The sequence below is a fragment of the Oryza brachyantha genome, chromosome 1 (genome assembly GCF_000231095.2).
Source record: "Oryza brachyantha chromosome 1, ObraRS2, whole genome shotgun sequence".
In the NCBI taxonomy this organism is placed as follows: Eukaryota; Viridiplantae; Streptophyta; class Magnoliopsida; order Poales; family Poaceae; genus Oryza; species Oryza brachyantha.
Window position 1 is genome coordinate 19,012,931 of NC_023163.2, and position 12,405 is coordinate 19,025,335.

The window sequence follows — 12,405 nt, forward strand, 5'->3', positions numbered from 1 at the left end:
CTTGCTTTTAAATCTTGTTCTCTCCGCGGTAACCGCGGTTTCGGTCGCGAAAACCGAGCGAAAAACCACGGTTTCCACCGTTATTATGTGCTGTTCCGGCAAACATTAGCCGCGGTTCCCGTGCAAAACCGTGCGGTAACTATGTTTATCCCGGAGATTTGAATTTAAATTTTTGGTTTCAAATTCGTTACGGTTTTTACGGCATCCACGGTACCGTGTGGTAACCGCGTGACTGCCAAGCCGTGGCAGCGGAGGTTGCCACGGTAAGTGAAACGCTGGATCCGAGCACCCCGTTTTAAATCTAGAACTTAAACTCAACGTTCATGTTCCACCATAGATAGCCTAACCAGTTAGGCTAAAACTATCATAACATTTGAGCCAGAAATGTATATTTGCATGTTTTCATATGAAGAATTTATAATATGAACGATCTCGAACATACTATATTAGAAGTAGGGGCCGATGACTTTTTTTTACCGAAACAAGAAGTGACAATTTCTTCGACATTTGTTTTTTTTACCAGTTTTCGTTTTGTCACCTTCCGTTGTATGCTGGTTTTCATCTATGTGAAGCAAACCTATAGAAAAACCAATCTTAATGAGTTGTTCGGCCAGTAAATATTACTCCGTATGTGGCTAGCTCTAGTTACCAAATAAACTAAGTTTTATTTTTAATAATTTAAAAATAAAATTTAGTTTATTTAAAACTATAGTTGGGCACAGATTACACTTAAGTTGATCTATGCCCAACCCTAACTTGCCCTGGCATGTCTAGGACCCATGGAGAATTACTGTGCAAGCATGGGATATCAGGAGAAGTGTTTGGGTCCGGGAAATTGAGGTCCATGCCTTCACTTCAATAAAAGCCAAACGTCCCAAACAACCAAATCAATTATGTTCCCTATTTTTCCTCAGTTTCAATTTTGTTCGCCATATTTGGTGAGACCGAAAAATTGATAAGCCAAACTAATTAAACCAAAGAAACTGAATTCCCACCTCTAATTAGAAGTTTACAACGGGTGGATGTTATAACCTTTGTATCATTTAAATTTTCCACCAACGTCAACCACTTTCTCAATTCGAACACAAAATGTGTTAATACAAGTCATTGAAATTTTAGCATTGAATCAGAAAGATTGGACCTCCACAGACGGGATTTCCTAAAAAAACTCAATTTGGATTTCAAACTTTCAATATTTCATATGCACAATTTATATTTCATCTATCTGCAATATGATATTTTCAACAGCAATCCATTTCCAAAACTTTCAAATTAATGCTAATAACTTTCTCAATGGCGCAATGATAGAAGTGGAATTTGCGTGGTGTCGAGTACCAAGGTTAAGTTTTGGTGTCACAACACTTGACATCCTTATCTTTTGGCTTTTGTTTGTGCTTATAAGCCAAATTTTGAATTTTTAACCTTGAATTTGGATATAATTTTAAGATTTTTTCAACGAAGTTTATTTTTCAGCATTGTCATTTAAATCGCTAAGAATATATATATATATATATAAATTATATTCACAAATTGTTTTTTTATTCAATTATGTTGTTTGGCCTGTCCTCATGAAAAAGCCAAATAATGACCTAAAAAGTCAAAGACTCGTGGATGCCAAAACACTTTGATGTTTTTGGCCAGTAGAAATGAAAACAGCAGTCACAGTTAGCACTGAGAGCACCGGTTAAGCTTTGATGTCAAAACACTCAAAAAGTCTGTCAAACTAGTTTTTAATTTTATTTGGCCAATAGAAACACAAAGGCTAATCACAGTTAAATTTTGTACTGTGTGGGGGATTGTAGTATGTGCAGGTGGCAAGCATAGTTAGGGAGAAGAGGATTGTATGACAGGACATCAGGACTCCTTTTTTTATTGTATTGAAATTTCATTTTACATAATTAATTTTATTGTATTTACATTACAGAATACATCGAAAATCGACACTTATAGTTAGTCAAAGGTGTTGATTTATATTTTCCAGACCTGTGGAGAGGGAAAATTCAATAGGTGTTGGTTTAATTAAAGGAGCCGTCAGCTAGTAGGGGTTTTGTAGTAGTCTATTCATGAAAGTTTAAATCCAAGCGCCTAATTACACATATATCTGCACCTTTAATGTGATTTTAGTGAGATCATGTATTAATCGTTGGCTTGTACTGTCTTTTTAGCATGTGTTAAAAGGAGACACTCTATGCACGTGTGTATACGTACATTACATCGTGGTTTGTCGTGTTGGTGGTACATGCTGGACGACCCGGGTGTATCTCTATGCAATAAAGGGGAATGACGCCAATTAATGTTGTGGGTGGCGCGCTCTCGTCCATCAATTACGGCCAGTCCTGCAAAATCTCTCTGATGGACATACGGGCACTTGGATGATCGGATCGACGGCCCGCTTTAAGTATTCCTGCATGAGGAATGCGTGTTAGAACGAGGCTAATAATATAGCCAGTTATAAGACTTTTTATGATTTTTTTTAAATTATATAGTACCAATTAATTCTTCGTCATTAATATAAAACTTATTTATCTCAATTATAGAGCTTTTTTTTTCCTTGCACCCATCTACACGAGCCGGTTATGCTTTAAGCCCCCTTCTACTCTCTCTGCTCTTATCTTTTCTTTAACTCAGTATTTAGCCAACTTACAGCTTACTATTATATTGCTACTGGACGGACCCGATCGAACAGGACAGCTTGTAGCTAAGATCGATCATCGATGGGGGTAATTAAGACCGATCCATCGAGCCATCCGGTATTATTGCCAGACACCGACGCGGTCTTCCCTGCTGCACGCCCACGCTGCGGACATCCAGGACCGGCAATCACCAGATCGACTCGGCTAGCTTTACCCCTCTGGCCAGTAGCACCAATGTCCAAATGCATAGGTACCCGATCTCCCAAAGTCCATGCATGGCGCCATGGCGGCGTGGCCCTGCCAAGGTTAATTAGCTCCAACGCCCAAATGGCCAAGTGCGCATGGGTAATATGGCCGGACAGATTTTCCCAAGTTCATGCACGTACGCGCGGCAGCTGGTACGAGAACTGCTGAGCTCCGGACTGCGTACCACCACAGCGTGTACTTGTCAACGACGCCACCCGAGAGAACGACTAAAAAACATGTAGGGGCTACGTCTCTCGACAATCAACACCATACAGTTAGAGTAATTAAGATCAACAGTATATGATGACACATTCTCTATAGGATCTAATAATCGATTTGTAAAATAGTTGGCTATATACTACTTATCTCTCTCAGGCAATTTTTAAAGCTTATGCTATAGTTGATTATGAATTTATACTATGTTCTCTCATTTTTTCTTGATCCTTCACGTAAGTATAAATGGAAGACGTCAATTTTTACGCACGCTTACACAACATCTCGAAGTCCCAAAAATCAAATATTGTCATTATAAGCTAAAAACATTCCTACAACATTTATTCAAAACAATTTCTAGTTTTTTAGCATTCCAAAACAATAGCTTTCCTTAAGCTAAATTTTGGTCTTCCGGGATTTCCAATCAGAGAAAAACGCGTCACCTTTTCACCAGCGCTATCTTTCCCCCTCCCTCCTTTCAGCAGATTGTTTCCCCCTCAATCTATCGCCCCCGCCACCCCCTCCATCCATCGCTGCCCCTCCATTTGCGGCTCTGATTCCGGCCACGTTCAACTCATCTTTAACGGCCTGATTGGATCCAGAGACTCACTTGTTACATCGGATGTTTAAATGTTAATTAGAAGTATTAAATATAGACCGATAACAAAACTAATTGTATAAATAAAAACGATTTTACTAGATAAATTTTTTAAGTCTAATTAATCCACGATTAGCAAATGTTTATTGTAGCATCATATTCGCTAATCATGGACTAATTAGGCTCAATAGATTCGTCTCACGAAATAGTTTAGAGTATCGGGTGAGTTTTATTAATAGTCTATATTTAATACTTCTAATTAGTGTCCAAACATTCAATATGATAGAGACTAAAAGGCATATGGGAAACAAACACCGTCTAACTTATCCTTATATTTTCTCTTTTTTTGCGCGCACGTTTTTCAAACTATTAAATGGTGTATTTTTTGCAAACAAATTTTATAGAAAAGTTACTTTAAAATCATATTAATCTACTTATATTTTTATAATTAGTAATTAATTAATTATACTAATCTATTACTATATTTTTTTCATGCGAGATAACTAACATCCATTTTACTCCACCCAACGCGGCCTCCATCCGCTGGTTGGTGATTGTGACGAGAAAAATGCATATCTATCCCAGCTAACTGCTGGTTTCGCAAAAATATCACAGTTCAGATGGGCTACTTTAAAATGTCACAGCTAACTGATGCCAACATGCTGAAATGCCATTTTGGCCTATTATACAATCTGAGAATTCATTTTTTGATTTGTCAGGTTATTTGGGACAAATATGCCCCTGCCATCAATTGGAAGAGAGCGAGAAGAGAAAAAAGACAACTCACGGTGGAGAAAAAACTAGGGTTTGGAGAGGAGAAGTCGACGGCGACCGCCACCCAGCGCCCTCCCCGCCGGCGGCCGCCCTCCCCACGCCCTACCCGCCAGCATCTGCCACCCGCGTCGAGTCCTCCCCTCCCCGCGGCCCTCCCTACGCCCTCCTTTACCGCCTGCACCCCTCACCGCGCCACCCCCGGCCGGCCGGTTGACTTCGCGCGGCCTCCCGCCCTCCCCGCCGGCGGCCGGCACGCCAAGTCGTCCCCTCTCGGCCGCGGTCCTTCGACCCTCCCCGCGCCCTCCTCTGTCGCCTCGGCCTTGACACAATCTCGTGCTGAAATTGCTGTAATTTTTAGATGAAGCAGACCATTTTTTCTTGGGATTTTGTAGATGCAGTACACATCTATTTCTTGGTTGATGCATCCGGCCATCTTTTCTCCGCCGTGAGTTCTGTTCGTTTCTCTCTTCCAATTGATGCTAGGGACATATTTGTCCCAAATAACCTGACAAATTAGAAAATGAATTCTCAGATTGCATAATATACCAAATTGGCTCGCAATTTTCTCGATTGTGACGCCGCCGGTCTGTGCGGGTGCGGGGTCTCGCGATGCGAAAAGGATTGCGGCTGACGCTCCGATCTGCTCTTGGCTGTGGAGCGAGCTGCTGCGCTGGGCGGACAGGACAGTTGTCGTAGGCGCCGGCTACTTGCTTCGGGGGAGAATCTATCTGTATAGAAAATAAGCTAGTATGTTCACTCTCATGAGCTAGAAAATCACTTATTAATCAAAAAAATCTGATTAGAAATATAATTTTAGAATTAAAAATAAAGAAAAAATAATAAGAAAGTGTCTATGTGTAAATACAATTTAGAATAATCCAAATTTCAGATTAAAAATTTTAAAATAACTGATATTGAGTGAAGAGTTCATCTATAAATACAATTTGGAAAGTTAAAAAAAGTGTCCATGTGTAAATACAATTTAGAAAAATTCAAATTTCAGATTAAAAATTTCAAAATAATTGATATAGAACGAAGAGTCATCTATAAGTACAATTTAAAAACATCTATTAATAAGTAAAATTAAGAGAAAGAGTCAACATATAAATACAATTTAGAAGTACCATTAATGTACAAGTGCAGTTTAGAATGCAAGTAAATGAGGTTCCATGTGAAAACATAATTTAGAAAAATAGATTAACAATTAAAAATAATTATTATCAGGATAAGTTATATAGATATAATTTATAATGATGCTAACACATAATATGTGCAGCCCACCTGCTAGTTCATTCAGATATGATTAGGCCTTTTAATTCAAGCATTATGCATAAACAAACAAAAGCGGGTGATCAGGTAAGCTAAGGGTATGCACAAAGGGTTCTCATTGCCATCTCTATCGTTACATGTTTGCTGACATGGAAGAGAGATGATAGGAGAGAAAAAAATGATTGTTTTGCATGGAGTCAACAAAACATCGACTCTTGGCACATAAAACGAGCAGACAATTAGAAAATCTGCTTCGTCAGTGTGCTGACTCTAATCAGAAACGCTGATCAGATGAAATGTGAACATGAAATTAATTAGCCTGTAATTATGGAAAGTCAGCTTGAAAGACTGTTTTTTGTATGAGGAGTTTTTTCTACTGATATATTTGAGATAGGCCCCATAGTGAACTCTACCATTGAACATGCCTTAACGTACAATTCATTCATTCATTGATCATTATATTTGACCTGATTCATGGTTAGAGAGAAGCATTAATTTATTAATGTACACTGTATTAGTTAGTAATAGCTAATGTACCCACGGAGACACAAAACATAGTTCATTACGATGATTAGCACTAATCAATAGTAGTTCAGTACGGCAATTAGTACAAGTCAAATTAAAAAAGATCATCTTGTGCGTGATTAAGATGATAATTAGATCGCTGGTCAGCTCAGGGAATCAAGGAAAACATGCATGTGGGTTTTACCTGTGGTCAGCATATCATGCTAAGATATTTCTACTCGCTATGATATTAGGGCTAAATTGTATTGTTGCAAATATGGTTAACGATTGTCAAAGTCACACTAAAGCTACCAGGTAACACGCCTAACCAATACAGAGATTTGGTCATCCGTGGTCAACTAACAAAATTTTCATGGACCAATTTTAGGGGACATGGTGGAGTTGGATATATTTTGGTGGACTAATTTTTTCTAGGATAACCCTAATGCAAGATTATCTAGTCTAGGTCTAATTTCTAGGTATTGGTTGGAGATGCTTTTATATATACTCACTCTTAAAGCACGGTGCTAGCTCTCAATCTCTCATGCAATCGCGCTACATTTGCAAGAGGATCTTCTACAGTCGGTGTGCTGGTGTCTTTTCACTGACAGAGGGATCCCGCAAACTATCAGTAACAAAGGCACGGTAACTTTGATCGTAGATGATCCGAATCCAGACTTAGATCACTCTGTTTCAGCTCCACCGTTGCCGGTTCCGCCAACACGTGACATATGACCATGCGGGCACCAAACCTTCTGGTGTCGGATGCACCACGTACGCGGCCGATGGGTGGCACGCCTCAATCCCCATAGCAAGCACTGAAGCACGTATAGTACTACTAGTGTACTACAGGGTACGTGTACACTTGCATACTCTCAACGGTCACACGTCAGGGTCTGGAAAAGGGAGGCATAATAGCTAGTAAGTACGAGACCGTGATGGACGAAGTTGACACCGTGAAGGCTAGCACACGCACGCACGCGGGCGGCAGGCACCAGTACAGCACGACACGTCAACACCGGACGAAGTCACAAACACGTACTTACCGAGCTTGGAGGTAGCCAAAACAAAAAAAAACGAAATCTGTTCCCCAAATCAAAGCCTCTGTATACCTGACCCCCGGTCTTACAATACATGCATGCGTGTCACGATAACAAATGAACCTGTCGCGCATGCCATGCGTTTCTCAGTTGGGCTTGGGCCTGGAGCTGCTGCTAGCGTCGTCCTCGTCGGAGTAGCCGAGCTCCGCGCTGGAGAGGTCGTTGGCGAACGCCATCCGCCGGAAGAGCTCGATGTCCGCCGAGTACTTGTTGGAGTCGTACGCCGTGCTCTGCCCCAGCTTCACGCCGTTGGTCAGGTCCGTCGTGCCCCCGTCCACGTCCAGCGATCGCCACACCTATCCGACATCCGATCGGGGCCAACCGAACGAAGTAGGTGAATAGCTGATGGATACTACATGCGACGATGAGTATTTTTACCTGCACCATCCTCGGTCTCTTGGCGACAGAGTGGCGAATGCAAGCGGCCGCGGCCTCCACCATTCTCCGCATCTCTGACCTGGAGTACCGGCGCTCCAGCGCCGGGTCGGCGAGCTCCCTGAAGTCGTCCGTCTCCAAGGCGTCCACCAGGAGAGGCCGAGCCTGCATTACTCGCCGGCAAGACGGACCGACCATGTAACAATACTGACAAGGAAAGCATACACTCTCGCATCTGCAGCTTCAGACTTGCATACCCATTCAACTAAGCTTTCTTCTCCGAGGGGCTGAGACGAGTCCACGGGCTTCCGCCCAGTGATGAGCTCCAGGAGCACCACCCCGAACGAGAACACGTCCGATCTGTCAGTCAGCTTCCCGCTTGATGCATACTCCGGGGCCATGTACCTGTGCAGCCATGGTTACAAAACAGAAGAGTTGGGCAAAAGTGCAGGCCAGACCTGGTGGCCCAAAGACCATACTGTCTTGCTACTTGCTGGGCTGGCTAGATTCCGGCTGGGCCAAGACTATTATAGACATGAGCAGAAAAAGGTGCTTACCCGAATGTGCCCATCACGCGCGTCGAGATATGAGTCAGCGAATCGTTGGTGAATTTTGCGAGACCGAAATCTGCGACCTGTTGTCATACTCAGCAAAAACCAAGGAACAGAAGCGAGATCAAACGTTATCAGCTTTGCCACTGTGTGGAATGATGCAGAGGAAGAGCTTGAGCTTGTGTTCAAACCTTTGCTTCGAAGGCGTCGTCCAGGAGTATGTTGGCCGACTTGATGTCCCTATGTATGATCCTAGGATGGCCTGCAAAAGTACTAAAACAAGTCACTCTTGAACAGTTATCAAATGCAAAGAAAAACTGATCACGTACAGTCTTCGTGCAGGTAGGTCAATCCACGGGCTGATCCGATCGCGATTTTCATCCGCTTCGGCCAGTCCATCACCGCGAGTCCTCTTCCTGCAGATTATTCGTGTCACACCGATCGAATCACGTTGAATTCGAGAAAGAAGGGACGAGCGGAAGAACAACGATCTATATATAGGAGGAGCGAGACGAGGCGACCGTGCAGGTGGTGCTCGAGCGTCTTGTTGGAGACGAACTCGTAGACGAGGAGGCGGTGGTGCTCGGTGACGCAGTAGCCGACGAGCGTGACGAGGTGGCGGTGGTGGATGCGGCCGATGATGTCCACCTCGGCCCGGAACTCCTTCTCGCCCTGCCCGCTGCCCACCTTGAGCTGCTTAATCGCCACGCGCCGCCCGTTGCCCAGCGCGCCGATGTACACCTTCCCGAACCCGCCCTCGCCGATCTCGTTCTCCTGCGTGAACCCGCCGGTGACGGCCGCCAGCTCGTCGTACGTGAAGCAGGACGTGGTCCCCGAGAAGTCGTACGAGGTCGTCCCGCTTGGCGACGCCGCCGGTCCGTTCGACGGCTGGTACACGTCCGGTGATACCACACCTGCGCGCGGCCGTCTCGTGTTGTCAGATGCCAGGCAGCACGGCGACGTTCTTGAGCAATGCGGGCGTCCATGGACACTTACGCTCCGGCACGACGAGGGTGTTCCTGCGCCCGAGGTTCATCATCTGCGCCGGCCGCCTCCTTCTCCCCCGGTTCTTGAGGCACAGGAACATGGACATCGACGCCAACGCCAGGAGGAAACCGGCGAAGGCGACTCCGACGAGCAATCCGCTCGACACGTTGCCGCCCCATGCTCCCGCCGGGGGAGCCAAAGGCGGGGCTGGCGTGTTGCCGGCGGTGGGGACAGGCGGGCTCTGCGACGTGCTAGCTGGAGTTCCGGAGCTCGGCATGATCACTGTCACGCCCATTGGTGGCGGCAGGATCGGCGGGGCCTGCGTTGTGATAACAGGCGGCGATGGTGGCGTCCCAGGCAACGGCATTTCTCGCGGTGCAGGTGGCGAAGTTCCTGTCCTTGCAGGAGGTGTGGAAGATGAGACTCCATTAGGGGGAGGTGAAGTTGTTGGTGTGCCTGGTGCACTGTTCCCTGATGGCGAAGGTGGTGGCGACGCAGGGGGTGAGGTTCGTTCTGGTGGCGATTGATGCGATTGCGGTGTCGATGTAGCAGGAGGCGAAGATGGTGGCGAAGTCGCGGGAGATGGCGGGGGAGGGGACTTGCTTGCTGGCGGCGGAGAGGGTGGTGGCAATGCCGGAGGAGGCGGGGACGGGGACGTCACCGGCGGAGGTGATCCGCTCGTTTCACGAGGCGCATTTACCATAGATTGTTCGATTGGAGACATCGGACTGTGATTTTTGCCGGGAGACGCCGGAGGAGGCGGGGACGGAGTGGCCGGAGCCGGCGGGGGAGACCGCTGAGGCGGGGACGATGTGGGTGGTGGCGGAGGAGACGGCGTCGGCGGCGGCGAGGCCGACGACTGCGGCGGGGGCTCCGGCGGCCCCCCCGCCGGGGCCTCGGCCGTATCCTCCTTGGACGCCATGAGGACGCGCGGCATCATGCTGCCGCGCGTTCGTCCCAGCCGTCGTCGATGCCGACGCGTTCCGAGCTTCCCCCCCCCCCCCCCTCACAGAAGCAACAATGGCGCTCGCGTCGCCGTGGGGGTGGTGCGGCGGCCAGCCGATCTCACGTCGGCATAGGCGACGCCGCGACGGTGGTGCCGTACTTCGGAGCGCGCGCGCGGCCAATGGAGACGACGGAATGCGCCTCGCCCTGCGGAGAAGACGGGCGCGGCGTAATGTCGTGAAGCATTCCCGGTTTCTGTGTTAGATTCTCCCCTGTTTTTTTTGTGTTCCTCGCTTACTTTTCTTGGACGGGTGGAGGAACAGAGAGGCGGGGAGCGACGACGAGAAAGCAGGGTGGCCGCACGAGAAAACCGGCGCCAACCTGAATGCGTTTTTAAAACGCTGGGCCAATGATGATACTGCTGCTACTGCCCAGGACGGCAGGAGTAAACTACTACTATTTGATACTGGCCATGCTACGTTGTTCACGCATGGAGTACGAGTTTATGCAGTAGAAACATGAAATGCAACCATGTAAAATATGTACCAAATTGTTTATGCATTCGAGTTTTAACAGTAATACTGGGATTGCATTTCTCTGGGAATGTACTGAGAGTACCGTTCGAGACTCATTTTTCTGAGACAGTGTACTGAGTTTGTCAAAGTTCAATAATTTATTATTTGTATTGACGTATTCTATAATATACCAATAACTTTATCATTTGTGTTACAATATACATCAAATATCCTTATATGCACGTAAGGTTGTGATTTTTTTTTGCCTAGTCTTCGAGCACGATACAGAAGTTCGAGTATATACTTCAGTAATTTGCTTTAGAAAAGTATATACTATGCTACATATAATGGATAAACTATATTTTAAAAACCAAAGGAAAATAAAAAAATCTTGAAAGTCATACACAAACTTCCACATCTGATAAAGATGCTACACACAAAATTTCATGATTTATTTGAAAGTTCTAGGGGTGTAAATCAATCGTTAATCTGGCAACTATATCAGTGCATTTTGAGTATATTTATAAAATTAATATTGCCAATCCAATTGCATATTCTAAAACAATCGATAAAATCACTTGCCTATTATAGGAAGTAAAAATATCAATATCAAATTGTTTGATTTGGACAAACTCAGTGGCATAAACTTAGATTATCTTTTTTCTTCACGTGCTCACAATTTTGGGATTGGGATCTGTTTTGGTTTGCTGTTGGCCATGTTGCAAGTTTTATGCTATTGAAGTTTAGCTAATCTGAAAATTTCTTCATATTTGGGTGGATCGTAAAATTTAAATGGATTCCAAAAATAGTCCTTCATAGGTGAATGGATTATGAGCAAATGGGTTATGAGATGCAGGTTTGGAAAAAAAAAAGAAATATATGAATGGTTAGGATTAAATGAGTGTAAGGAATGGATGGCTAGTATTGAATTATACCCTTTCATAGGTGGGGGGGTATCTTCTCCCAAACTCATTTGCCAAACAAGTCATAAGTTTACAGACTTGCTAAAAAGGTTAAAAAAAAGAGACAGGAAAATGGCATTCAGTTTCAGTCCGTGGATTACATATCCCCAAAAAAACTCTTCTGATTGGGCTTTTCTTGTGAATGCACAACCCAACCTGGAAGTAAGGTGGCATGGATCAACCAAGGCCTGAAGCCCAAAGAAACAATCCAGCAATGCTGTAAAGAGGCTACCCATCTGCGAATATTACAGTGAACTGCTGACCAGACAAACGATTAGCCCATGAGACTTCAGAGTAGCAAATTGCCTAGCAAATTTCATGTCACATTTGCTCCTGCATTAAAAAATGATGTCATCTACAACAAAGGGTCTCCATAATACAATCTGATCCTGCGTAAATTTGTAGCATGATATTGATGTGTTCGATCTAAATATTTTTTAAAGTATTGATGAATCTGACCTAGCCTAAAGATATTTTACATGTGGTACGTACTACCTCCAAGTCATTCCGTTGGCCAGGAACAACAAATAATTCCCGTCGTGAAGGAGTATTTACCAAATTATTTTTTTCCTTTCCTTTTAGTTCGAATGGGGTGTTGATGTGTTTCGCTTTTATTTTGAAAGAGACTGCAATAACCCCTTTTAGAAGAAAATGATTGCCCAATAATTGTATTGATGATACAGTGCTGATTGTTTTACGGCATATTTACAAATAAGAAATAATTTATAAATAA

General features: G+C 44.5%; 1 protein-coding gene across 1 annotated transcript; it reads right to left on the reverse strand.

Moving 5' to 3' along the window:
- Positions 1–7,323: 7,323 nt before the first annotated feature.
- Positions 7,324–10,228, reverse strand: LOC102722545 (proline-rich receptor-like protein kinase PERK12). The gene is made up of 8 exons (XM_006646074.3): positions 9,260–10,228; positions 8,785–9,177; positions 8,593–8,679; positions 8,455–8,525; positions 8,270–8,346; positions 7,970–8,117; positions 7,716–7,877; positions 7,324–7,633 (listed from the first exon to the last, which is right to left on the reverse strand). The coding sequence occupies exons 1-8, from the start codon at positions 10,188–10,190 to the stop codon at positions 7,424–7,426; spliced, it is 2,079 nt and encodes a 692-aa protein (XP_006646137.3). The 5' UTR covers positions 10,191–10,228; the 3' UTR covers positions 7,324–7,423.
- Positions 10,229–12,405: the final 2,177 nt, after the last annotated feature.

Bases quoted from the DNA above. Each gene is read 5' to 3' on its own strand.
- LOC102722545 (XM_006646074.3), bottom strand. From the start codon at position 10,190: ATGATGCCGCGCGTCCTCATGGCGTCCAAGGAGGATACGGCCGAGGCC. The intron at 8,526-8,592 runs GTACGTGATCAG...GTACTTTTGCAG, and splicing joins GACCTACCTGCACGAAGACT to GCCATCCTAGGATCATACAT. The intron at 8,347-8,454 runs GTTTGAACACAA...GTATGACAACAG, and splicing joins ACGACGCCTTCGAAGCAAAG to GTCGCAGATTTCGGTCTCGC.